Genomic DNA, 27868 nt, shown 5'->3' with positions numbered 1-27868 from the left:
CCGCCTTAGACCTTCCCTGGCCAACTTGTCTAAATTATAGTGTTCTCCCTTACATGGTCTCTATTTCTTTTCCCTTAGCACTTTTCAAAACCAAACATACTATGTTTTTGTTTTTGTTTTTGTTTTTTTTTTGAGATGGAGTTTTGCTCTTGTTGCCCAGGCTGGAGTGCAATGGTGCGATCTCAGCTCACCGCAACCTCCGCCTCCCGGGTTCAAGTGATTCTTTTGCCTCAGCCTCCTGAGTAGCTGGGATTACAGTCATGTGCCACCATGCCCAACTAATTTTGTATTTTTACTAGAGACGGGGCTTCTCCATATTGGTCAGGCTGGTCTCGAGCTCCCGACCTCAGGCCTTGGCCTCCCAAAGTGCTGGGATTACAGGAGTGAGCCACTGTGCCTGGCCCCTTATGTATTTTACTTACCTCATTTTTGTAATTATCTATCTCTTCCTACTGGAGTAGAAACGTTATGAGGGTAGAGCTTTTTTTCTGCTTTGTTCGCAGCTCCATCCCCAGTACCTAGAACAATATTTGACATATAGTAAATATTTGTTTAATGAGTGAATAGATGGATGCATTAATCCAGTTTTTAATACATACATTGACATACTTCCAGTATGGAGAACTTGCAGGGCCACCACAGGATATTCACACATGCCCTTTTGTTCATCTGAAATGTGTTACCTTTCATTGAGATAATGTTTCCCCACCTTCACATCTCAGCTAAATTGTTTTCTCAGGACAATTTTTCTTTCAGACCTTTCTGTCAAATATGAGGCCTCAAAACACTGTAAAACTCTCTTTTAATGGTATATATTATCGTTGTATTTTATATTTATTTATTTAGTACAGATGCTCTTCGACTTATGATGGGGTTATATCCTGATAAACTCATTGTAAGTTGAAAATGCCTTTAATACATTTAACCTACTGAATATCATAGCTTAGCCTAGCCTACCTTAAATGTTCTTAGAACATTAGCCTACAGTTGGGCAAAATCATCTAGCACAAAGCCTGTTTTATAATAAAATGTTGAATATCTTATAATTTAATGAATACTGTGCTGAGAGTGAAAAATAGAAGAGTTGTATGGGCACCCAAAGTATGGTTTGTATTGAATGCATACTGCTTTTGTACCATTGTAAAATAAAAAAAATCGTAAAGTCCAATCATTTTAAGTTGGGGACATCCGTATTTTAATGTGTCTCTCGGTGAGACTATAAACCCCTTAACTATTAGGATCTTGACTTTCTTTTTACTCAGTATTGTATTCCCATTGCCTGAGGGCTGGAGCTCAATAAATATTAGTTGAATGAATAGTAAGTATTTCTTTCACCTTTCATCATTAGGAGTTTATTTTTTCTTCTTTTTTTTCCTTTCGTTATTGACTTTGTAACTGATTTTCATTATGCCTTCAAGAAGAAAAAGCTTCCCCAGAAAGGAAAATGAGTGTTTTTAAACTGATATGAGAATCTTTTGAAAGTACCACTAAAGTGGTTATTTATCTTTCTTTTTTAGGGAGATGAGGACCATGTTGTTAGTTTATGTTATGAGACGATTCGTGATAACCATTCAGTATTACTTTTTTGTCCATCAAAGAAATGGTGTGAGAAGCTGGCAGATATCATTGCTCAAGAGTTTTATAATCTACATCATCAAGCTGAGGGTGAGTTATGGATGGAAAGGAAAGCCTTCATGCTTAGTACATTTGCTTGAAAGTAATGGTAGTGATTATATTAGGAAAAACATGGCTTTTGTTCATCATTGTCACTGCCTGCGCAATAGGTGGTACCCTTTTTACCAAACTGTGCTTTTGTGATTCTAATCATATTCCGTCCCTAGTATAGACTATGTATACACACACACGCTTAGACTAATCAGCTTTAGATTTTTAGAATACTGGGTATATACTACAGTTCTTTATCAGGGATCCACGGGCTTTAAGAGTTTGATCTTTAGAGCCCCTAAATTGGATGCAAAACTTCACATGCAGACATTTCTTTGGGTAAAGTAACCATATCTTTCTTTATATTTCCAAAGGAATGTGTAACTCTGAAAAGAATCATACACACATCCATATATATATATAAGTTGACCCTTGAATGACATGGGTTTGAATTGTGTGCATTCATTTATATGTGGATTTTTTTTCAATATATAATAGAAAATGTTTTGGTGATTTGTGTTAATTTGAAAAAACTGACAAGCTATGTAGCCTAGAAACAAAACATTAAAAAACAAAAAGAAAAAGGTATGTCATGTAGCCTAAAACATATGTAGATACTAGTCTATTTGATCACATACTACCTTAAAATATACACAAATCTATTATTTATTTATTATTATTTTTTGAGACAGAGTCTCACACTGTTGCTTAGGCTGGAATACAATGGCATGATCTTGGCTCACTGCAACCTCTGCCTCCTGGGTTCAAGCGATTCTTCCATCTTAGCCTCCCCAGTAGCTGGGATTACAAGCACCCGCCATCATGCCCGGCCAATTTTTGTATTTGTGTAGAGATGAGGTTTCACCATGTTAGCCAGGATGGTCTTGAACTCCTGATCTGAAGTGATCCGCCTGCCTCGGCCTCCCAAAATGCTGGGATTACAGGCATGAGCCACTGTGCCCGGCCCAAATCTTTTATTAAAAATTAAAATTTTTGCCAGGCGTGGTGGCTCATGCCTGTAATCCCAGCGCTTTGGGAGGCTGAGGAGGGTGAATCACCTGAGGTCAGGAGTTCGAGACCAGCCTGGCTAACATAGTGAAACCCCGTTTCTACTAAATATAAAAAATTAGTTGGGTGTGGTGGTGCACGCCTGTAATCCCAGCTATTCGGGAGGCTGAGTTGGGAGAATCACTTGAACCTCGGAGGCAGAGGTTGCAGTGAGCTGAGATCATGCCATTGCACTCCAGCTTAGGCAACAAGAGCGAAACTCCATCTCAAAAAAAAAAAAAAAAAAATTAAAATTTCCAGCCCAGCCAACATGGTGAAACCCCATCTCTCCTAAATACAAAAATTAGCTGGATGTGATGGTGGGCACCTGTAATCCTAGCTACGTGGGAGGATGAGGCAGGAGAATCACTCGAACCTGGGAGGTGGAGGCTGCAGTGAGCCGAGATCGCACCACTTTACTCTAACCTGGGTGACAGAGTGAGACCCTCTCTCGAATAAATAAATAAATATTTATCAAAACTTATGCACACAGACATAGACCATACATGGCCCCTTGTATGGGGCCATTCTTGTATGACCATACATACAAGAAAAATGTAAACAAATGTAAAGAGGCAGTGTTAAATCATAACTGCATAAAATTAACTGTAGTATATACTGTACTACTACTGTAATAATTTTATAGCCACCTCCTGCTGCTGTTGCAGTGAGCTCACGTGTTGTGAGTATGCACTTAAAATATGACGCTTATCATCGTCATATGAGCAGTTTGTGTCTCATAAATTGCATATTGCAGTAAAAAGTAATTTATCATGTTTCTCATGTACTTTTCATCATATTTAGTGCAGTACTGTAAACCTTGAATAATACCATGGGACCAATCTGAGGTGCCACTAGTGATGCTGGAAGTGTTCCGAAGAAGCAGAGAAAAGTTGTGGCATTCTAAGAAAAAATTGAATTGCTTGCTATGTACCATAAGTTGAGGTCTGCAGCTGCATTTACTATTTTAAGATAAATGAATCGAGCTTAAGTACTATGTAAAAAAAGAAGGAAATTTGTGAAGCTATTGCTGCAGCTTTGCACATTTTATGAAATACTTTTTCATCTGATTTTGAAAATGCAGTTTTATGTAGCTGCAGGATCCCTATATGAAAGGCATACCTGCTGGGTGAGGTGGCTTACGTCAGTAATTCCAGCACTTTGGAAGGCCAAGGCAGGAGGATCACTTGTGTCCAGGAGTTCGAGACCAGCATGGGCAACATAGTGAGACCTTATCTCTACAGAAGTTAAAAAATTAGGCCGGGCATAGTGGTTCACACCTGTAATCCCAGCACTTTGGGAGGATGAGGTGGGCGGATCACCTGAGTTCAGGAATTTGAGACCAGCCTGGACAACATGGTGAAACCCTGTCTCTACTAAAAAATATAAAAATTAGCCAGGTGTGGTGATGCATGCCTGTAGTCCCAGCCACTTGGGAGGCTGAGGCAGGAGAATTGCTTGAACCTGGGAGGCAGAGGTTGCAGTGAGCTGAGATCATGCCACTGCACTCCAGCCTGGGTGACAGAGCCAGACTCCATCTCAAAAAAATAAATAGCCAGGTGTGGTGATATGTGCCTATAGTTCCAGCTACTTGGGAGGCTGAGGTGGGAGGATCGTTTGAGCCTGGAAGGTAAAGGGTGCAGACAGCCATGATCGTGCCACTGTGTTCAGCTCAGTCTGGGTGGCAGAGTGAGATCCTGTCGCTACAGATGCGTGTGCACACACACACACACACACACAAGAAATGCATACCTATAGACTCTACTATGATTTGAGAAAAAGTGAAGTCCATGTGGCAACTTAAAGCAAAGGGATCTAAAGAGAATTTAATGCCAGCAAAAGATGGTTGGATAATTTTAGAAAGAGGTTTATATGTGGATTTTTTTCAATACATAATATATTGGAAAATTTTTTGGTGATTTGTATTAATTTGAAAAAATGTCAAGATAACAGGAGATGCAAGACCAAGAGGCTGCAGATGAGTTCCAAGATACCATTAAGAAAATTATTGAGGAGAAAGGATATCTGCCTGAACAGATTTTTAATGCAGATGGAAGTGCCCTATTCTGAAAAAAAAAAAAAAAAATTGCCACAAAGAGCCCATTTATTAGTAAGGAAGAGAAGAAGCACCAGGATTTAAGGCAGGAAGGGATAGGCTAACTCTTGTTTTGTGCAAATGCAGTTGGGTTTATGATCAGGACTACTTATATCTATAAAACAGCTAATACTCAAGCCTTAGAGGGAATAGATAAACACTGGTTGCCAGCCTTTTGGTTGTACAAGAAGGACTGGAGAGTGAGAACCCTTTCTCTGGATTCGTTTCATCGATGCTTTGTCTCTGAAGTCAGGAAATACATTGCCAGTAAGGGACTGCCTTTTAACTTTCTTTTGATATTGAACAATGCCGTGGGCCATCCAGAACCCCATGAGTTCAACACTTAAGGCATCAAAGTGATCTACTTACCCCCAAACACAGCATCTCTAATTTAGTCTGTAGATCAAGGGGTCATGAGGACGTTTAAAGCTCATTACGCACTGTACTCTATGGAAAGGACTGTCAACATTATGGAAGAGAACCCTGATAGAACATTGTGAAAGTCTTGAAGGATTATTCCATTGAAGATGCCATTGTTGTTATAGGGAAAGCTGTGAAAGCCAGCATGCCCAAAATGATAAATTCCTGCTGGAGAAAACTGTGTCCACATATTGCACATAGGATTTATGACAGAGCCTATTCACATAGGATTTATGACAGAGCCAATGAACGAAATCATGAAAGAGATTGTGAAAATGGCAAAAAAAAGGTGGAGGTAAAGGGTTTCAAGATAGGGATCTTGGAGAAATTCAAGAGCTAGTAGACACCACACCAGAGGAATTAACAGAAGATGACTTGAAGGAAATGAGTGCTTCCAAACAAGTGCCAGATGATGAGTAAGAAGACTTAGAAGAAGCAGTGCCAGAAAACAAGTTGACATTAGTCAATTTGGCAGAAGGATTCTAATTATTCAAGACTGCTTCTGACTTTTTTATGGCACGGACCCTTCTATGATATCGGCACTGAAACGACAGCAAATGGCGAAAGGATTGGTACCATATATAAACATTTTTAGATAATGAAAAAGCAAAAACAGGCAGAAATTATAATGTATTTGCATAAAGTTACACCAAGCGTGCCTGCCTCTACTGCCACCACTTCTGCCTCTGCCACCCCTGAGACAGCAAGATGAACCCCTTCTCTTTCTCCATCATCCTACTCAAGGTAAAGATGATGAAGACCTTTATGATGATCTACTTCCAGTTAATGAATAGTAAATGTATTTTCTCTTTTTTGTTTTCTTTTTTTTTTTTTGAGATGGAATCTCACTCTTTTGCCCAGGCTGGAGTGCAGTGGCGCTATCTTGGCCCACTGCAAGCTCCACCTCCCGGATTCACGCCATTCTCCTGCCTCAGTCTCCCGAGTAACTGGGACTACAGGTGCCCACCACCACGCCCGGCTAATTTTTTGTATTTTTAGTAGAGACGGGGTTTCACCATGTTAGCCAGGATGGTCTCGATCTCCTGACCTCGTGATCCGCCCGCCTTGGCCTCCCAAAGTGCTGGGATTACAGGTGTGAGACACCACCTATTAGTAATTAACTTTTGGGGAAGTCAAGTTGTGTGCAGATTTTTGACTGGGGGTTTCTGTGTTTCTAACTCCTGTGTTGTTCAACAGTCAGCTCGTGTGTGTGTGTGTGTGTATGTGTATTCATACACATATATATATACACGCACATGCATGTATATACAAATGTATTTTAAAATAAGCTTTGAGGTATTATTTATAATATAAGAAAATGGGCCGGGCGCGGTGGCTCACGCCTGTAATCCCAGCACTTTGGGAGGCCGAGGCGGGCGGATCACGAGGTCAGGAGATCGAGACCATGGTGAAACCCCGTCTCTACTAAAAATACAAAAAATTAGCCGGGCGCGGTGGCGGGCGCCTGTAGTCCTAGCTACTCGGAGAGGCTGAGGCAGGAGAATGGCATGAACCCGGGAGGCGGAGCTTGCAGTGAGCCGAGACTGCGCCACTGCACTCCAGCCTGGGTGACAGAGCGAGACTCCATCTCAAAAAAAAAAAAGAAAATGTACCCATTTTGTATGTATATGATAAATTTTAACAAACGCATGCATCTGTTTAACCATAATATAATCCACACCTAGAACGTTTTCATTACCCTAAAATATTCTCTTTTCTTTTGCTGTCTCTTCCCTCTATCCCAGACCTAGGCAACTGTTGATCTCTGCTTGCTGTCACTTTAGATTACTTGTGCTTTTCTAAAAATTCCATGTAAATAAAGTCATACAGTATGTATGTGTCTTTTGTATCTAGCTTGCTTTCACTCAGCCTGGTGTGGTTGATGTTGACCCAGGTTGTTAATTTATCAGTTTGTTCCATTTTTGTTGCCAAATGGTGATCTAGTATATACTAATGGCAATAATCATAGTATATATTTTTACTGATTCTAGAGTGAACACTGTTGCCTCACTATTTTTACTAGTCTGTGGTGCTCAAGATAAATACAAGGAAGACAGGGGCCAGTTCTAGTCACAGAATATTAGGATATTTTATTAATTAATTATACCAGTGACATCATGAGGATAAGTGATGGAAATCTCAAGCCTAGCTCTAACAAGTAAACTTTGCCTGAAGTTTATATTGGCTAGGCTGTTGTCTAACAGTGTATTATCTCTTCCAGTTTCCCCTTAACTGGTACTTTCTATACCGGGTTAGCTTATTTCCTTACATTTTACCATGGCCATTTATAATCCTTAATAACCAGAATCATCATCATTTTCTTTTCTTGAGATTTTGTTATCTTGGTTTGTAGCAGTGGTTCCCAAATGCTAGTGCTTGGACTGGAGCCTGGTCTATGATGAGATTTTTATCAGAAAAACAAAGACAAGGCAGCACATTATTTATAAAGCTACAGTTTACATTCTGAAATTATTCCTACTCATTTTTTAATGTTAAATGTCTTTTTTTGAAATAAAAATATTGATAGATAAGGTTTTAAAAAATTAATTGCCCTCAGCAAAATAAAACATTGGCAACTCTCTGTGATTCCTTAAAATTTTAAAAAATTTTACCTAAAAATTTAAAAATGTATGAAATATAAGATATATATTTAAATATACATATTTTTATTTTCAACTGACACATAATAATTCTAGAACATATATTTATTTATTTTCCTTTTTGTTTTTTTTGTTTTTGTTTTTGTTTTGAGACAGGGTCTTGCTCTGTTGTCCAGGATGGAATGCAGTGGCATGATCTCAGCTCACTGTAATCTCTACCTCATGGGCTCAAGTGATCCTCCCACTTCAGCCTCCCAAGTAGCTGGGGCTATAAGCGCATGCCACCATGCCTGGCTAATTTTTTTGTATTTTTTTTTAGAGATAGGATTTTGCCACATTTCCCGGGCTGGTCTCAAACTCCTGGATTCAAGTGATATGCCCACTTTGCCTCCCAAAGTTCTGGGATTACAGGTGTCAGCCACCATGCCCAGCCATATATTTACTGTTTATGAAAAGTTTTACAAGTTCAAAAATCCGAAAGTCTGGAAAATTTAAAGACAACATATAAGTATGTAAAGCTTTTACTGCATATAAGGAAGTTAAGGCTGGGTGGTGGCTCATGCCTGTAATCTCAGTACTTTGGGAGGCCAAGGTGGGAGGATTGCTTAAGCCCAGGAGTTTGAGATCAGCCTGGGCAACCTAGGGAGACCTTGTCTCTACAAGTGAAAAAAATACTAGCTGGGCATAGTGGCACGTGTGTCTGGTCCTAACTAACCAGGAGACTGAGGTAGGAGGATTGCTTGAGCCCAGGAGGTCGAGGCTGCCGTGAGCAGGGATTGTGCCACTGTACTCTAGCCCGGGTGACAGAATGAGACCCTGTCTCAAAAAAACGTGAAGCTCTTACTCAGGGAGAAGACAAAAAACAGAGGGTACTATTTAATTAACTACCAAATTAATACCAAAGAGGCAAGAATAATTTCACAGAGAAGTAGGCTTTTTCATGACAGGATTGGTGAAACCCTCGGATGCTGCTACTGCTGGTTGGTGGTACACACCTTGAGCAAGTGTTTTGATTTTGGGGCTTTGAGTGGTAATCAGTATCCGTAATACTCTACTTCCTCAGCAGGTTCCTTTGATCCCCTCCTGTGGGCTTGGTCTTACGCTTATACAGTTTCCTAAACTTTGGCGCACATTGGAATTGCCTAGGGAGATTTAAAAATTCTTCATGTCCAGGTCACACCCCACACCAATTATATAACAATGTCCAGGATTAAGAACCAGGCATCAGTATTCTTTTTTTTTTTTTTTTGAGACGGAGTCTTGCTCTGTCACCCAGGCTGGAGTGCAGTGGTGCGATCTCGGCTCACTGCAAGCTCCGCCTCCCGGGTTCACGCCATTCTCCTGCCTCAGCCTCTCCGAGTAGCTGGGACTACAGGCGCCTGCCACCACGCCCGGCTAATTTTTTGTATTTTTAGTAGAGACGGGGTTTCACTGTGGTCTCGATCTCCTGACCTCGTGATCCGCCCGCCTCGGCCTCCCAAAGTGCTGGGATTACAAGCGTGAGCCAGCGCGCCCGGCCTATCAGTATTCTTAAAAGATCTCCAGGGGATTATAGTATGCAGCAGTTTCAGAACAATTCCTCTGCTATTTAGCTCTATTATGATTTAGACAGATACATTTAAAGAAGCTGAGCTAAAAGCAAATGGTGTTGATAATTTTTTTGTGACAGGATTGGTGAAACCCTCTGAATGCCCACCAGTAATTCTGGAACAAAAAGAACTCCTGGAAGTGATGGATCAGTTAAGACGTTTGCCTTCAGGACTGGACTCTGTATTACAGAAAACTGTACCATGGGGAGTAGCATTTCATCATGCAGGTATTTCATACTTATAATCTGTTATTAAGAAACCTCCAAAATTCCTCATTCTGTCTTAACTTTTATATTTGTGTACATTTATTTCTTGTTAAACACACTTGATATCCTTAGATCTTTTTAAGAAATTGTGTGGGCCGGGCGCAGTGGCTCACGCCTGTAATCCCAGCACTTTGGGAGGCTGAGGCAGGCAGATCACGAGGTCAGGAGATCGAGACCATCCTGGCTAACAAAGTGAAACCCCGTCTCTACTAAAAATAAAAAAAATTAGCCGGGCGAGGTGGCGGGTGCCTGTAGTCCCAGCTACTCAGGAGGCTGAGGCAGGAGAATGGCATGAACCTGGGAGGCGGAGCTTGCAGTGAGCCAAGATCATGCCGCTGCACTCCAGCCTGGGTAACAGAGTGAGACTCTCAAAAAAAAAAAAAAAAAAAAAAAAATTGTGTGGGCTGGGCTGGGCGTGGTGGCTCACTCCTGTAATCCCAGCACTTTGGGAGGCTGAAGCAAGTGGATCACCTGAGGTCAGGAGTTCAAGACCAGCCTGGCCAACATGGCGAAACCCCATCTCTACTAAAAATACAAAAATCATCTGGGCGTTGTGGCACGCACCTGTAATTCCAGCTTCTCAGGAGGCTGAGGCAGGGAGAATTGCTTGAACCCAGGAGGCAGAGGTTACAGTGAGCTGAGATCGTGCCACTGTACTCCAACCTGGGTGACAGAGTGAAATTGTGTGATAGATTAAACAAGAGTAAAACGAACATGTTTCAGTTTACTTATTTGTATATAGTAGTCTCCCCTTGTTGACTGAAACTATATTCCAAGACCCTCAGTGGATATCTGAAACCATAGATAGTACCAGCCCCACATATATGATGTTTTTTCATAGCATGTTAAAACTTTTAAATGCATCTGAAATGTGTATGTGTGAGGCGGTATATATATACATATATATATATAGTATATAGTAGTCTTTTGTGAGGAATATGTTCCAAGATCCTCAGTGGATGCCTGAAACCACAGATAGTACCAAACCCTTTGTATACTATGTTCTTTCCTATATAGTCACATTATATAGTGCCGGTAGTGTATACAGCATGGATACACTGAATAAAGGGAAAATTCATGTCCTGGGTGGTAGGACATGCAATTTAAAACTTATGAGTTGCTTATTTCTGGAATTTTCCTCTTTATATTTTTGACTTTGGGTAACTAAAACTATAGAAAGCAAAACCACAGATGGGGGAAAACTACTATATACACACACACAAAATTTACATTGTATGTAATTTATGATGCATACTAAAAAAGTGAACACCTGTGTACCCACCACTTAATTTTAAAACTAGAACCCCAGCCCTTAAATTTTTTTTTTTTTTTTTTTTGAGACAGAGTCTTTCTCTGTCCCCCAGGCTGGAGTGCAGTGGCGCAATCTCAGCTCACTGCAAACTCCACCTCCCGGGTTCACGCCATTCTCCTGCCTCAGCCTCCCGAGTAGCTGGGACTACAGGCGCCTGCCAACACGCCCGGCTAATTTTTTGTATTTTTAGTAGAGACGGGGTTTCACCGTGTTAGCCAGGATGGTCTCGATCTCCTGACCTCGTGATCCACCCGCCTCGGCCTCCCAAAGTGCTGGGATTACAGGCTTGAGCCACCGCGCCCGGCCGAGCCCTTTAAATTTTTTTTTTTTTTTTTTTTTTTTTTTTTTTTGAGACGGAGTCTTGCTCTGTGCCCCAGGCTGGAGTGCAGTGGCGCGATCTCGGCTCACTGCAAGCTCCGCCTCCCGGGTTCACGCCATTCTCCTGCCTCAGCCTCCCGAGTAGCTGGGACTACAGGCGCCCGCCAACACACCCGGCTAATTTTTTGTATTTTTAGTAGGGACGGGGTTTCACCGTGTTAGCCAGGATGGTCTCGATCTCCTGACCTCGTGATCCGCCCGCCTTGGCCTCCCAAAGTGCTGGGATTACAGGCTTGAGCCACCGCGCCCGGCCAAAGTTTTTTTTTTTTTTTTTTTTTTTTTTTTTGAGACGGAGTCTTGCTCTGTCGCCCAGGCTGGAGTGCAGTGGCGCAGTCTCGGCTCACTGCAAGCTCTGCCTCCCGGGTTCACGCCATTCTCCTGCCTCAGCCTCTCCGAGTAGCTGGGACTACAGGCGCCCACCACCGCGCCCGGCTTATTTTTTTTTTTATACATTTAGTAGAGACAGGGTTTCACCATGGTCTCGATCTCCTGACCTCGTGATCCGCCCGCCTCGGCCTCCCACAGTGCTGGGATTACAAGCGTGAGCCACCGCGCCCGGCTTAAATTTTTAAACAAAATTGAAAATGAGCCAGCTAAGTATATATTCTGTACACTGTTTTTCATTTATTCATGTGTTTGTTCATCGTGTATTTATGTCAGAGGTATATCTGACCAGTGTGATGCATAGGCCCTGAAGATATCTTGATGAATAAGGCATATCACTACCCACAAGGAGTTCATTGTCCAGAACAGTGGTTAGCAAGTTACAGTCTGCTAGTCAAGTCTAGCCTACCATCTGTTTTTGTAAATAAAGTTTTATTGGAACACAGTCATGCCCATTTGTTCTGTTGCTGCTTTCATGTCACAGTGGCAGGGTGGAATAGTTGCAGCAGAGACTTGCTGTTTTCCACAGGAACAGGAAAAGTTTGTGGACCCCTGGTCTAGAAAATAAGATAGAGGTATACTAGAGGCAGCAGATTCTACTCTTTTTTTGTTATTGTTGTTTTGTGAGACTGAGTCTCGCTCTGTTGCCCAGGCTGGAATGCAGTGATGTGATCTCAGCTCACTGCAAACTCTGCCTCCCAGGTTCAAGTGATTCTCCTGCCTCAGCCTTCTGATTAGCTGGGATTACAGGCGCCCACCACCATGCACAGCTAATTTTTGTATTTTTAGTAGAGGCGGGGTTTCACCATGTTGGCTGGTCTCAAACTCCTGACCTCAAGTGATTCACCTGCCTCAGCCTCCCAAAGTGCTGGGATTACAGGCATGAGCCACCGCGCCCGGCCTGATTATACTGTTAAAGAGGTAGACTGTGATGACTCCTGTGTCAACAGTCATAACAATAGTTCAAAAATCTTTAGAGGCTTGAAGCAGACTCTCAAATCCATTTGTAAGTGAACACGTATAATATTTTCATTATATATCAATAAATATATAAAAACCTCCTTTTTTTAGGTCTTACTTTTGAGGAGAGGGATATCATTGAAGGAGCCTTTCGTCAAGGTCTCATTCGGGTCTTGGCGGCAACTTCTACTCTTTCTTCTGGGGTGAATTTACCTGCACGTCGTGTGATTATTCGAACCCCTGTTTTTGGTGGTCGACCTCTAGATATTCTTACTTATAAGCAGATGGTTGGTCGTGCTGGCAGGAAAGGAGTGGACACAGTAGGTAAGTGAGTTTGAATTTAATTGTAGCAGCGTTGCTGAAGGACAGTATCTATTTGAAATTTGACTAGTGCCTGGCAACCTGTTTCTCATCATGCTGTATGTCTTTATTATCCAGTGCACTAATGTCATCATTGTGGATTCACTTAATATTTGTAGTGAGTATGAGTTATGATTTTCATATATATCTATATATTATCAACTGTTGATTTTCTACAAATGTTGAATTAACGTTATCTTTTGTATACAATAAAATGATTTAGTATTATGTAAATCAAGATGACTTCTTATTACTTAGCTGGAAGATGATTTTTAATTTCTAGGTGTAGTCTACTCTTTAGCACTAATTAATTTTCATAGATGTTAGTTCAACTTAGGTACTGGTCTCAGAAATCAGACAAGGATGCTGGGACGCACCCTCACACTTTGGGAATAGGAACTTGACATCCCATCTTTTTTCTCGAAATTGGTGCTGGCTCTGAAAAAACACCTTTTCATTTTTTTACCTTGTATCAGCAAGTTATGATTTTTTTTTTTTTTTACCAGCAATCCAAACAAAAGTTTTTTCTTAAGCAGTGAGGAAGTGGTTTGTTTGAATTAAATGTCAAAACGGCAGCAAACTTTATTTCTAATGTGCTGTATCATTATATGTGTAACTAAATCATTATCAGCCATCTAACACTGAAGAACCTTGGGAGGAACATTCCCTGCCACTTTCTACTCTAGGACATAATTGTCATCTTTCTTTTTTTTTTTTGGCTGTTGGTGATTTTTTTTTTTTTTTTTTTTTTAACATTTATTTATTTATTTATTTATTTATTTTTTTAATTATACTTTAGGGTTTTAGGGTACATGTGCACAATGTGCAGGTTTGTTACATATGTATCCATGTGCCATGTTGATTTCCTGCACCCATTAACTCGTCATTTAGCATTAGGTGTATCTCCTAATGCTGTCCCTCCCCCCTCCCCCCACCCCACAACAGTCCCCAGAGCGTGATGTTCCCCTTCCTGTGTCCATGAGTTCTCATTGTTCAATTCCCACCTATGAGTGAGAACATGCGGTGTTTGGTTTTTTGTCCTTGCGATAGTTTACTGAGAATGATGCTTTCCAGTTTCATCCATGTCCCTACAAAGGACACGAACTCATCATTTTTTATGGCTGCATAGTATTCCATGGTGTATATGTGCCACATTTTCTTAATCCAGTCTATCGTTGTTGGACATTTGGGTTGGTTCCAACTCTTTGCTATTGTGAATAGTGCCGCAATAAACATACGTGTGCATGTGTCTTTATAGCAGCATGATTTATAGTCCTTTGGGTATATACCCAGTAATGGGATGGCTGGGTCAAATGGTATTTCTAGTTCTAGATCCCTGAGGAATCGCCACACTGACTTCCACAATGGTTGAACTAGTTTACAGTCCCACCAACAGTGTAAAAGTGTTCCTATTTCTCCACATCCTCTCTAGCACCTGTTGTTTCCTGATTTTTTAATGATGGCCATTCTAACTGGTGTGAGATGGTATCTCACTGTGGTTTTGATTTGCATTTCTCTGATGGCCAGTGATGAGGAGCATTTCTTCATGTGTTTTTTGGCTGCATAAATGTCTTCTTTTGAGAAGTGTCTGTTCATGTCCTCTGCCCACTTTTTGATGGGGTTGTTTGTTTTTTTCTTGTAAATTTGTTTGAGTTCATTGTAGATTCTGGATATTAGCCCTTTGTCAGATGAGTAGGTTGCAAAAATTTTCTCCCATTGTGTAGGTTGCCTGTTCACTCTGATGATAGTTTCTTTTGCTGTGCAGAAGCTCTTTAGTTTAATGAGATCCCATTTGTCGATTTTGGCTTTTGTTGCCATTGCTTTTGGTGTTTTAGACATGAAGTCCTTGCCCACGCCTATGTCCTGAATGGTATTGCCTAGGTTTTCTTGTAGGATTTTAATGGTTTTAGGTCTAACATATAAGTCTTTAATCCATCTTGAATTAATTTTTGTATAAGGTGTAAGGAAGGGATCCAGTTTCAGCTTTCTACATATGGCTAGCCAGTTTTCCCAGCACCATTTATTAAATAGGGAATCCTTTCCCCATTTCTTGTTTTTGTCAGGTTTGTCAAAGATCAGATAGTTGTAGCTATGCGGCATCATTTCTGAGGGCTCTGTTCTGTTCCATTGATCTATGTCTCTGTTGTGGTACCAGTAGCATGCTGTTTTGGTTACTGTAGCCTTGTAGTATAGTTTAAAGTCAGGTAGCGTGATGCCTCCAGCTTTGTTCTTTTGGCTTAGGATTGACTTGGCGATGCGGGCTCTTTTTTGGTTCCATATGAACTTTAAAGTAGTTTTTTCCAATTCTGTGAAGAAAGTCATTGGTAGCTTGATGGGGATGGCATTGAATCTATAAATTACCTTGGGCAGTATGGCCATTTTCACGATATTGATTCTTCCAACCCATGAGCATGGAATGTTCTTCCATTTGTTTGTATCCTCTTTTATTTCATTGAGCAGTGGTTTGTAGTTCTCCTTGAAGAGGTCCTTCACATCCCTTGTAAGTTGGATTCCTAGGTATTTTATTCTCTTTGAAGCAATTGTGAATGGGAGTTCACTCATGATTTGGCTCTCTGTTTGTCTGTTATTGGTGTACAAGAATGCTTGTGATTTTTGTACATTAATTTTGTATCCTGAGACTTTGCTGAAGTTGCTAATCAGCTTAAGGAGATTTTGGGCTGAGACAATGGGGTTTTCTAGATATACAATCATGTCATCTGCAAACAGGGACAATTTGACTTCCTCTTTTCCTAATTGAATACCCTTTATTTCCTTCTCCTGCCTGATTGCTCTGGCCAGAACTTCCAGCACTATGTTGAATAGGAGCGGTGAGAGAGGGCATCCCTGTCTTGTGCCAGTTTTCAGAGGGAATGCTTCCAGTGTTTGCCCATTCAGTATGATATTGGCTGTGGGTTTGTTGTAGATAGCTCTTATTATTTTGAGATACGTCCCATCAATACCTAATTTATTGAGAGTTTTTAGCATGAAGGGTTGTTGAATTTTGTCAAAGGCCTTTTCTGCATCTATTGAGATAATCATGTGGTTTTTGTCTTTGGTTCTGTTTATATGCTGGATTACATTTATTGATTTGCGTATGTTGAACCAGCCTTGCATCCCAGGGATGAAGCCCACTTGATCATGGTGGATAAGCTTTTTGATGTGCTGCTGGATTTGGTTTGCCAGTATTTTATTGAGGATTTTTGCATCAATGTTCATCAAGGATATTGGTCTGAAATTCTCTTTTTTGGTTATGTCTCTGCCAGGTTTTGGTATCAGGATGATGCTGGCTTTGTAAAATGTGTTAGGGAGGATTCCCTCTTTTTCTATTGATTGGAATAGTTTCAGAAGGAATGGTACCAGTTCCTCCTTGTACCTCTGGTAGAATTCAGCTGTGAATCCATCAGGTCCTGGACTCTTTTTGGTTGGTAAGCTATTGATTATTGCCACAATTTCAGAACCTGTTATTGGTCTATTCAGAGATTCAACTTCTTCCTGGTTTAGTCTTGGGAGGGTGTATTTGTCGAGGAATTTATCCATTTCTTCTAGATTTTCTAGTTTATTTGCATAGAGGTGTTTGTAGTATTCTCTGATGATAGATTGTATTTCTGTGGGATCGGTGGTGATATCCCCTTTTTCGTTTTTTATTGCATCTATTTGATTCTTCTCTCTTTTCTTCTTTATTAGTCTTGCTAGCGGTCCATCAATTTTGTTGATCTTTTCAAAAAACCAGCTCCTGGATTCATTAATTTTTTGAAGGGTTTTTTGTGTCTCTATTTCCTTCAGTTCTGCTCTGATTTTAGTTATTTCTAGCCTTCTGCTAGCTTTTGAATGTGTTTGCTCTTGCTTTTCTAGTTCTTTTAATTGTGATGTTAGGCTGTCAATTTTGGATCTTTCCTGCTTTCTCTTGTGGGCATTTAGTGCTATAAATTTCCCTCTACACACTGCTTTGAATGTGTCCCAGAGATTCTGGTATGTTGTGTCTTTGTTCTCGTTGGTTTCAAAGAACATCTTTATTTCTGCCTTCATTTCATTATGTACCCAATAGTCATTCAGGAGCAGGTTGTTCAGTTTCCATGTAGTTGAGCGGTTTTGACTGAGTTTCTTAATCCTGAGTTCTAGTTTGATTGCACTGTGGTCTGAGAGACAGTTTGTTATAATCTCTGTTCTTTTACATTTGCTGAGAAGAGCTTTACTTCCAACTATGTGGTCAATTTTGGAATAGGTGTGGTGTGGTGCTGAAAAAAATGTATATTCTGTTGATTTGGGGTGGAGAGTTCTGTAGATGTCTATTAGGTCCACTTTATGTAGAGCTGAGTTCAATTCCTGGATATCCTTGTTAACTTTCTGTCTCGTTGATCTGTCTAATGCTGACAGTGGGGTGTTAAAATCTCCCATTATTATTGTGTGGGAGTTTAAGTCCCTTTGTAGGTCACTCAGGACTTGCTTTATGAATCTGGGTGCTCCTGTGTTGGGTGCATATATATTTAGGATAGTTAGCTCTTCTTGTTGAATTGATCCCTTTACCATTATGTAATGGCCTTCTTTGTCTCTTTTGATCTTTGTTGGTTTAAAGTCTATTTTATCAGAGACTAGGATTGCAACCCCTGCCTTTTTTTGTTTTCCAGTTGCTTGATAGATCTTCCTCCATCCCTTTATTTTGAGTCTATGTGTGTCTCTGCACGTGAGATGGGTTTCCTGAATACAGCACACTGATGGGTCCTGACTCCTTATCCAGTTTGCCAGTCTGTGTCTTTTGATTGGAGCATTTAGCCCATTTACATTTAACGTGAATATTGTTATGTGTGAATCTGATCCTGTCATTATGATGTTAGTTGGTTATTTTGCTCATTAGTTGCTATAGTTTCTTCCTAGCCTCGATGGTCTTTACAATTTGGCATGTTTTTGCAGGGGCTGGTACCGGTTGTTCCTTTCCATGTTTAGTGCTTCCTTCAGGAGCTCTTTTAGGGCAGGCCTGGTGGTGACAAAATCACTCAGCGTTTGCTTGTCTGTAAAGTATTTTATTTCTCCTTCACTTATGAAGCTTAGTTTGGTGGGATAGGAAATTCTGGGTTGAAAATTCTTTTCTTTAAGAATGTTGAATATCGGCCCCCACTCTCTTCTGGCTTGTAGAGTTTCTGCTGAGAGATCAGCTGTTAGTCTGATGGGCTTCCCTTTGTGGGTAACCCGACCTTTCTCTCTGGCTGCCCTTAACATTTTTTCCTTCATTTCAACTTTGGTGAATCTGACAATTATGTGTCTTGGAGTTGCCCTTCTCGAGGAGTATCTTTGTGGCGTTCTCTGTATTTCCTGAATCTGAATGCTGGCCTGCCTTGCTAGATTGGGGAAGTTCTCCTGGATAATATCTTGCAGAGTGTTTTCCAACTTGGTTCCATTCTCCCCATCATTTTCAGGTACACCAATCAGACGTAGGTTTGGTCTTTTCACATAGTCCCAAATTTCTTGGAGGCTTTGTTCATTTCTTTTTATTCTTTTTTCTCTAAACTTCCCTTCTCTCTTCATTTCATTCATTTCATCTTCTATCAGCGATACCCTTTCTTCCAGTTGATCGCATCTGCTACTGAGGCTTCTGCATTCTTCGCGTAGTTCTCGAAACTTGGCTTTCAGCTCCATCATCTCCTTTAAGCCCTTCTCTCCATTGGTTATTCTAGTTATCCATTCTTCTAATTTTTTTTCAAAGTTTTTAACTTCTTTGCTATTGTTTTGAATTTCCTCTCGTAGCTCAGAGTAGTTTGATCGTCTGAAGCCTTCTTCTCTCAACTCATCAAAGTCATCCTCCATCCAGCTTTGTTCCATTGCTGGTGAGGAACTGCGTTCCTTTGGAGGAGGAGAGGTGCTCTGTTTTTTAGAGTTTCCAGTTTTTTTGGTCTGTTTTTTCCCCATCTTTGTGGTTTTGTCTACTTTTTGTCTTCGATGATGGTGATGTACAGATGGGTTTTTGGTGTGGATGTCCTTTCTGTTTGTTAATTTTCCTTCTACCAGACAAGACCCTCAGCTGCAGGTCTGTTGGAGTTTACTAGAGGTCCACTCCAGACCCTGTTTGGCTGGGTGTCAGCACCGGTGGCTGCAGAACAGTGGATTTTCGTGAGACCACAAATTCAGCTGTCTGATAGTTCCTCTGAAAGTTTTGTCTCAGAGGAGTACCCGGTTGAATGAGGTGTCAGTCTGTCCCTACTGGGGGGGTGCCTCCCAGTTAGGCTGCTCAGGGGTGAGGGACCCGCTTTAGGAGGCAGTCTGTCAGTTCTCAGATCTCCAGCTGCGTGCTGGGAGAACCACTACTCTCTTCAAAGCTGTCAGTCAGACAGGGACATTTAAGGCTGTGGAGGTTCTCGCTGAGTTTTTGTTTGTCTGTGCCCTGCCCCCAGAGGTGGAGCCTACAGAGGCAGGCCGGCCTCCTTGAGCTGTGATGGGCTCCACCCAGTTCGAGCTTCCTGGCTGCTTTGTTTACCTAAGCAAGCCTGGGCAATGGCGGGCGCCCCTCCTCCAGCCTCGTTGCCGCCTTACAGCGTGATCTCAGACTGCTGTGCTAGCAATCAGCAAGACTCTGTGGGCATAGGACCCTCCGAGCCAGGTGCGGAACACAATCTCCTAGTGTGCCGTTTTCCAGGCCCGTTGGAAAAGCGCAGTATTAGGACGGGACTGACCCGATATTCCAGGTGCCGTCTGTTTCCCCTTTCTTTGACTAGGAAAGGGAACTCCCTGACCCCTTGCGCTTCCCGAGTGAGGCAATGCCTCGCCCTGCTTCGGCTCGCGCACAGTGCGCTTCACCGACTGTCCTGCACCCACTGTTAGGCACTCCCTAGTGAGATGAAACCGGTACCTCAAGCAGAAATGCAGAAATCACCCGTCTTCTGTGTCGCTGGGGCTGGGAGCTGTAGACTGGAGCTGTTTCTATTCGGCCATCTTGGCTCCACCGGCTGTTGGTGATTGTCATCTTTCTACTCTAGGACATAATTGACTCCAATATTTTATTAGATATGTCAAAAAAAAAAAAAAAACAGGCAAACAGTTCTGTGGCTACTGAAGAGAAATTAGGAAATCCACGAGAATAAGGAAAGTAGATGGGAAATGGATATTCTGAGTAGAGGAAGCTGGGTAGAACTTTTATTCTAAAAGTTACTGAGGAAGTAACTTTTAGAATAAACTGACTTGTCACATGAAGTCCCCAAATATGTCAGTTCTCATTATTCATGGATTCCATATTTGAATTTTCTACCTTAACAGAATTTATTCAGAATCCTGAAATAATACCTCTGGGGCTTTTGCGGACATATGCAGATCTGCGAAAAATTTGAATCTTTCTAAGCACACTTTCCCTGCTGCGGTTGAACAAGCCAAAGCTCTGCGTTTGTTTCAGCTCTTATACTGTGAACAAGCTTCTTTTTAATAGGCTAGTTAGTGCCACATTTTTCACATTTTTGTGCTTTTAGTCGGTGATTTTGCTGTTTAACATGACCCCCAAGCAAAGTACTGAAATGCTATCTAATGTTCCCTAGTGCATTAAGGCTGTGATGTGCCTTATGGAGAAAATATGTGATAAGTTTTCTTTAGGCATGAATTATAATACTGTTGGCTGGAGCTCAATGTAAACAACTATATACATTAAATAAGATGTCTTTAAACAGAAACATGCATAAAACAAGGTTTTGTATTGATTAAGTGATGAAAACGTTTTTACTAGAGGCTTGCAGGAACCTAATCATCTATTTTCCTTGGCAGCAAGGGTTCAGTATTCTGTGTTCGTGGCAACTTTATAGAACATGACTACCACAAATACCAAAAATTGACTGTAATTTATTGGTAACTGGATTAGTTAGAATATAAATTCACTACTATAACAAAAACCAATACAGTAAGTGTTTAACAAGATAGATGTTAATTTCTTTCTCATATAACAGTAAAATTGTATTCTAGGCCTTATATGATGTAATTGTAATTTAGGCCTTATATGATGGCTGTAGTGTGTCGGGACCTAGTCTTCTATTTTGTTTTAATATTTTCAGCAATGTAGTTTCTATCCTCAGTATATGATGGCTAGTCCAGTCTCTCTCATCACATCTGCATTTCAACCATCAGGAAGGGAAGATGAGGAAGCAAAGAGCATGCCCTGCCCTTTAAGGCCGCTGCTCAGAAGTTGCACATAGTATTTCTCTTCACATATAATGGGCCAGAACTTTCACATGGTTACATTCCCCAACTGCAAGAGAGGCTGGGAAATATAATCTTTAGCTTGGGTGGCCACGTGCTCCACTAATACTTAAGAAGATGTGCATGGTTATTGGAACAGCTTTCAGTCTCAGCACCAGTAATAAATGACCCATTTACAATCCCTGAAGGGCATTGGTCAGCCTTTCTTTTAAGCCCTGAAAATTCTGATGACAAAAAAAAAAAAAAAAACATCTTCCAATTTGTTGGATTTTTCCTACAGCTGACATCAGAGACGTTTATCCTGTTTCTCTCTTACTTTACCTACAAAATATGCAGATTACATGTATATGCTTAAAAAGATTTGGGGGAAGAGATTGAGATTCTTCCTTCCCATTCCTATTTGCCTACCTCTGTCCATCCCCAATTTTCAACGGACTCACACCTCTGGGGAATGGAGTATAAGTCCATTTTACATAGATAATCGTCTCTCAGGGACAGAGGGTCTTTTAGTTAATGTAGAAGGTAAGGAGAAATAAGAAAAGAAATAAGATGAGATCTTACTTGCCTTGTTATGTTCTTAGCTTATATTTATTATGGGAAAGAACAATTGGAAGGTTAGTGCCCTGGGCTAATCATCAAGCCTTAAATCAGACAACATTCAAACAGAACTAAAATATACCGTAATAAGTTCATTTCTGAGGTCTTAAAGACTTCCAAGCTTTTGATCTTACATATCATTGTATTTCAGGATGTCATATGACTTGCTCATAACTTCAGGCTAATGAAGAATGTAGGAATATAGTGTTTTATATTCACTATGGAGACTTAAATACTTGGTCATGCTTTTTGTATCGTGTAGCATCATTGGAAATTCTGTGCATTTTATATTCCTGGACAGTACATGGTGTTTTATTTAGATGACACTTCAGTCTTTCCATAGACTACTTAGAAGCTTCCAGTATAGGATGATGGTGCTTTGTGCCAAAATAGCAATTTGCAAGTTCAGCAGTCAGTAATAAATTATTTGATTCTAAATAATTTCAACTTCCCTCTTGTGATGTGGATGAGTCCTCCCCAGACAGGTGGTTGCAGGAACCTGTACATATATACTGATGATCATTTGGACATTTTATAAACCTTGCCCATTCAGGAAAAGGGCAGTTTGTTTTGTTGAAGAATCAAAGCCCTGAAAGACCTTTAAACAGCCCAAAGTGGCTTGTTTATCTTGCTGCTAATGCTAGTTGATTCATTTTCTAGGTAATTTATATGTGTGTGTTTTCTTTCTTAAGCTGGGCTGTTTTGTAGCCATTGCAAGAGCCAGGTGTTATATTCATGTGATTTTTAAAAATTGGATATTGACAAATTATAATTGTATATATTTTTGAGGCACAGAGTGATGCTATCTGTATACAATGCAAAATGATGGAATTAAGCCAGTTAACATATCACCCCCAAATACTTATCATTTATTCTTCCTGTCTAACTGAAACATTTACTCTTTGACCATCTTCTCATCCCTCCAACTCCCTAATCTCTCTCTCTTCTGCTTGATTGAGCCTGCTACTAAAGCTTTGATTGCATTTTTCAGTTCAGTCATTGTATTCTTCATCTCTAAGATTTCTTTCTTTTTTATTGTTTCTATTTCTTTGTCAAACTTCTTGTTTTGTTTGTATATTTTTTCCAAATTTTATTTAATTTTTTATCCATATATCCTTGTAGTTCATTGGACTTTTTTAGGAGAATTATTCTGGATTTTCTCATTTCACAGATCTTCATTTCTTTAGGGTTCATTGTTGGAGCTTTGTTAGTTTCTTTTGAAGGTATCTTGGCTTCCTGGTTCTTTGTAATCTGTGTTCTTGTGTTGGTATCAGCACATTTGAGGAGACAGCTACCTCTTTGGGTTTTGTAGGTGTTCTTTGGCAGGGATAGAACTTCACTTGTCTAGCCTTTGATTCTGAATAGGCCAACTGGCAGCAGCCCTGAGCAGGCAAAGCTTGCTTTGGATTCTGTAGATAATTGGGCTGCTGCCTTTGCTCTGAGTTTGGGTGGGACTGCTGGCTGGGCTCTGCTATCAGGTGAACCCACAAGCTGAGCTCTGCAGTCAGGCAGAGTTGCTGGTTTGGCACTGCAGTCACCTCTCGGCTGGGCCCCAGAGTGTATTCCTTGGCCAGATGGTACCCCTATTTGAGATCTGTACTTGGACAGTGTTGCAGGCTGGACCCCAAGGTTAGGTGGAGTTGCTATTCTGGACCAGTGGGCCAGCTGCTATGCTCAGTGGAAATGCATGATTGAGCATGGTGGCGCATGCCTGTAATCCCAGTGACTTGGGAGGCTGAGATGGGAAGATCGCTTGAGCCCAGGAGTTTCAGGCTTCAGTGAGTTATGATCATGCCACTGCACTCCAATATGAGTGACAGAGATCCTGCCTCTAAAAATAAAATAAAATAAAATAAATGCACATCTGAGGTTTGCCTCCCTGTTTAGGTGGGGACTTGGAGTGGGTTTTGAGACTGAACTGAGAGCTGTTTAAACTTCCACCCTTGGCAGAACTCGTCCCTGCACTTTGCAAAAATACAGTATGATAGGCATCTTCCACCTGGGGCAGGTCCTTGAGGCTGAGCTTGAGCACTGTTTAAAATCCCAGGTTTGGTAGAACTAGCCCCTGCTCCTTTCCAAAATGCACTGTGATGGTCATCTCCTTTCCTGGGCAGGGTCCTCATGAGCTTTAACGCTGGGCCTGGAAGCTGGCCATCTAAAGATTCAAGCCAGGTAGAATTTCCTACCACTTCTAGAGGTGATCAGTTTGGCTTTGTCCTGGGCTACACTGTTTAGCTGTTAGCTCGTACCTCTGATTGGGCACCACCACTGGCAGGTACACAGAGCTACCACCAAGATCTGCATGCTGGTTGCCGTAAGCTCTTTGGTTGCCTCCTTGCTTTGTTTCTGCCTGACCCCAGGTGATCTAGCTGTGCTGTTACCCAGCATGTTCTCTGTGAGGTGAGACTGGAGTTGGCTTCTTGGGAAGCCTCTTCGAATGCTAGGGAAGCTCTATGTTTTCTGGTTCTCTTTTCCCACTGTAGAAGCCATGAGCCCTGGGGATTCCTTTCTGTGTGGTACTATGCTGACTTAGGGGAGTGGAAGGGGTGATGAGGTCAAAGTGAGATAGTTTCTCTTACTATATCTTGCAATTTTTATGTAGTTTTGTGGTCCATGCATAAGTTTCAGACTTATTCTGAAACCCCAAGTTTTGGGGTTTTTTTTTTTTTTTTTTGGTTATTGTTGTTGTTGTTTTTTTTTTAATACACGGAATTTTGCTCTTGTTGCCCAGGCTGGAGTGCAGTGGTGCAATCTCGGTTCACTGCAACCTCTGCCTCCTGGGTTCAAGCGATTCTTGTGCCTCAGCCTCCTGAGTAGCTGGGACTATAGGTGCGTGACCATGCCCAGCTAATTTTTGTATTTTTAGTAGAGGCGGGGTTTCACCATGTTGGCCAGGCTGGTCTCCATCTCTTGGCCTCCCAAAGTGCTGGGATTACAGGTGTGAGCCACCTCGCCCGGCTGTTTTGCTTTTTTAATGGTGCCTATCTTTATAATCATTTCTGGGATAAATAGCCGTTGATCATCAAGTTTATAATCCCTTTACTTTATCCTATCTTGATTCTCAGTTTGGCAGTTGGGAAGGATAATCTGTACTTTCTCTTTGCGTGGGGTGGTAAGGATATTCCAGCACTGTGCCAGTTTTCCGCTTGCAGTGAGCCGAGATGCGCCACCGCACTCCAGCCTGGGCGACAGAGCGAGACTCCGTCTCAAAAAAAAAAAAAAAAAAAAAAAAAAGGTATTCTTCATTTGTCTTTTTGAACCTCTTACCTGTTTTCTTTCCCACAGTATTGGATTCATTTTTGAAGAAAAATTATGATTCTCTCTAGTCATAATGGTTGCAATAATAGTTTGTTCAAATCGTATAGTTGTATATGGCTTTAACATATAAGTGCTTTCATGTATTTTTGTTCATTTTGTTGTCACAATAAAGTATTTAGATTAGTAAATGTTGTAATATAAATTTTGGGTATCTACAAGTATTTTTGAATTTATTTTATCATGTAACTGGTAACAATTTACATTTGCATTTTACTTTATAGGTTTGAAAGTACCTCTATTACTTCATTATTCAATAATAATGGTTAATCTTGTAGGGGAAGAAAAAGGCTTTTCCTCTACTTTCTTAGGTTCTGCAGTTGGGACCTGCTAATTAAATTGAGAGATTAACAGGAGAAAAGGCATATAAACTTTATTTGATGCTAATATTTTAATTTGTATGTACATGGAAGCCTTTATAGGAAAGGATTGAAGACCTGAGAAACTGTTTAACCTGGGGTCTTATATAACATTTTAACAATGGGCAGTAAATTGTGAAGTGACAAGAAAAAGGAAAAGGTATCTGGGCTTCTAGGGGCAACAAATTGTGAGAAGGTAAATATATGGGGGAAACTAATGGAAGATAGAAGTTATTTTAGTAGGTAGAGTTTGTTTGTGCAGACCCATCTCAGTGCTGACCTGTCTCCAGTGATAAGGGTTGTTGTCCTGTATGGGAGAGGGAACGGAAAACATCATCACAAAGGGAAAAATTTATTCTTGCTTTTACGCAGATAGGGAGAGGACAAAGAGTTCTTTCTGTGTTTGCTGCTTCCCAGTGGCTTTCAGCTCAAAATAATCCTTATGCCAAAGTGGCATATTTTGAAGTAGCATATTCTGATCCCCTTCTGTCCAAAGTTCAAAAAATAGCCATAATTTTATTACCATAACAACCACTATCATCTCTTGTCTCCTTTTAAGCAAAGTAGAGCAACTTAAAATCTCTTTAGCAGATATCTTATGGAACTATATTGGGATTTTGCAAATGCATATCTTTTGGTTATAGGCGAGAGTATCTTAATTTGTAAGAACTCTGAGAAATCAAAAGGCATAGCTCTCCTTCAGGGTTCTCTAAAGCCTGTTCGCAGCTGTCTGCAAAGACGAGAAGGAGAAGAAGTAACTGCCAGCATGATACGAGCTATTCTGGAGGTAAGAGAGTTTGCTAAATTACCATTTGCTCTTTTATGCCTAAATTAAAGTGGTAAAATATTAGTATATGAAAATCTTAGATTTACTTATTTATTTTTTTAGTTTATTTTTGAGACAGAGTCTCATTCTGTCACCCAGGCCAGAGCACAATGGCATGATCTCAGCTCACTGCAACCTCCGCCTCCCGAGTTCAAGCAATTCTCCTGCCCCAGCCTCCCGAGTAGCTGGGATTACAGGCACACACCACCATCCCTGGCTAATTTTTCTACTTTTAATAGAGATGGGATTTCACCTTGTTGGCCAGGCTGGTCTTGAACCAGCCTTCAGGTGATCTGCCTGCCTTGGCCTCCCAAAGTGCTGGGATTACAGGTGTTAGCCACTGTGCCGGGTGCTTTATGTTTTTTTTTTTTTTTTTTTGAGATGGAGTCTCGCTGTGTTATCCAAAATTTCAGATGAATTTAATGATTCATTTCTTTTTTTTTTTTTTTAGATGAAGTCTGGCTCTGTTGCCAGGCTAGAGTGCAGTGGTGTGATCTCAGCTCACTGCAACCTCTGGCTCCTGGGTTCAAGGAATTCTCGTGCCTCAGCCTCCTGAGTAGCTGGGACTACAGGTGCCTGCCACCACACCCAGTTAATTTTTTTTTTTTTTTTTTTTTGAGATGGAGTCTCCCTCTGTCGCCCAGGCTGGAGTGCAGTGGCGCGATCTCTGCTCACTGCAAACTCCGCCTCCTGGGTTCACACCATTCTCCTGCCTCAGCCTCCCCAGTAGCTGGGACTACAGGTGCCCGCCACCACGCCTGGCTAACTTTTGTATTTTCAGTAGAGACGGGGTTTCACCGTGTTAGCCAGGAAGGTCTTGATCTCTTGATCTTGTGATCCGCCCGCCTCAGCCTCCCAAAGTGCTGGGATTACAGGCGTGAGCCACTGCGCCCGGCTCACCCAGTTAATTTTTGTATTTTCAGTAGAGATGGAGTTTCACCGTGTTGGCCAGGATGGTCTCGATCTCCTGACCTCGTGATCTGCCCGCCTCGGCCTCCCAAAGTGCTGGGATTACAGGCATGAGCCACCATGCCTGGCCACTTATTTTTCTTTTTAAGAAAATATTTTATTTACTTTAAGGAGAACTTTTCTGTTGTCATTAGCTGTTATCAACAGTTACAGTGAGTTGTGATGGGAAAGTTAATAAAGAATTTCTACATTAAGGTTCTAAGAACATTTTAAAAAATGAGAATGAAATAGCTTTCTTTATTTTATATTCAGAGGGCTTGCATGTTTTGTTTATGTATTTTTTTAATTTTTTTTTTTTTTTTTTGAGATGGAGTCTTGCTCTGTCGCCCAGGCTGGAGTGCAGTGGCTGATCTCGGCTCACCACAAGCTCTGCCTCTTGGGTTCATGCCATTCTCCTGCCTCAGCCTCCCAAGTAGGTGGGACTATAGGTGCCCGCCACCAGCCCAGCTAATTTTTTATATTTTTAGTAGAGACAGGGTTTCACCGTGTTAACCAGGATGGTCTCCATCTCCAGACCTCGTGATCCGCCCGCCTCGGACTCCCAAAGTGCTGGGATTACA

At 41.2% G+C, this 27868-nt stretch overlaps 1 protein-coding gene across 8 annotated transcripts in view; it reads left to right on the top strand.

Annotated features, from left to right (window-relative positions):
* POLQ (DNA polymerase theta) overlaps positions 1–27868 on the top strand; it is a 125764-nt gene that overhangs the window by 15839 nt on the left and 82057 nt on the right. For all 8 annotated transcript variants that reach the window (XR_010118469.1, XM_055260420.2, XM_063630142.1 and 5 more), the window contains 4 exons: positions 1518–1665; positions 9497–9643; positions 12828–13040; positions 26158–26300. Coding sequence is in view for 7 of the 8 variants with exons in the window: in XM_055260420.2 (XP_055116395.2) it covers positions 1518–1665; positions 9497–9643; positions 12828–13040; positions 26158–26300 (651 nt within the window). In the remaining variant the exon portion in view is untranslated. The remainder of the gene's footprint in view (positions 1–1517; positions 1666–9496; positions 9644–12827; positions 13041–26157; positions 26301–27868) is intronic.

Source organism: Symphalangus syndactylus, chromosome 21 (assembly GCF_028878055.3).
Source record: "Symphalangus syndactylus isolate Jambi chromosome 21, NHGRI_mSymSyn1-v2.1_pri, whole genome shotgun sequence".
NCBI classification, from domain to species: domain Eukaryota; kingdom Metazoa; phylum Chordata; class Mammalia; order Primates; family Hylobatidae; genus Symphalangus; species Symphalangus syndactylus.
This window is presented reverse-complemented; position numbering and strand designations above follow the sequence as displayed.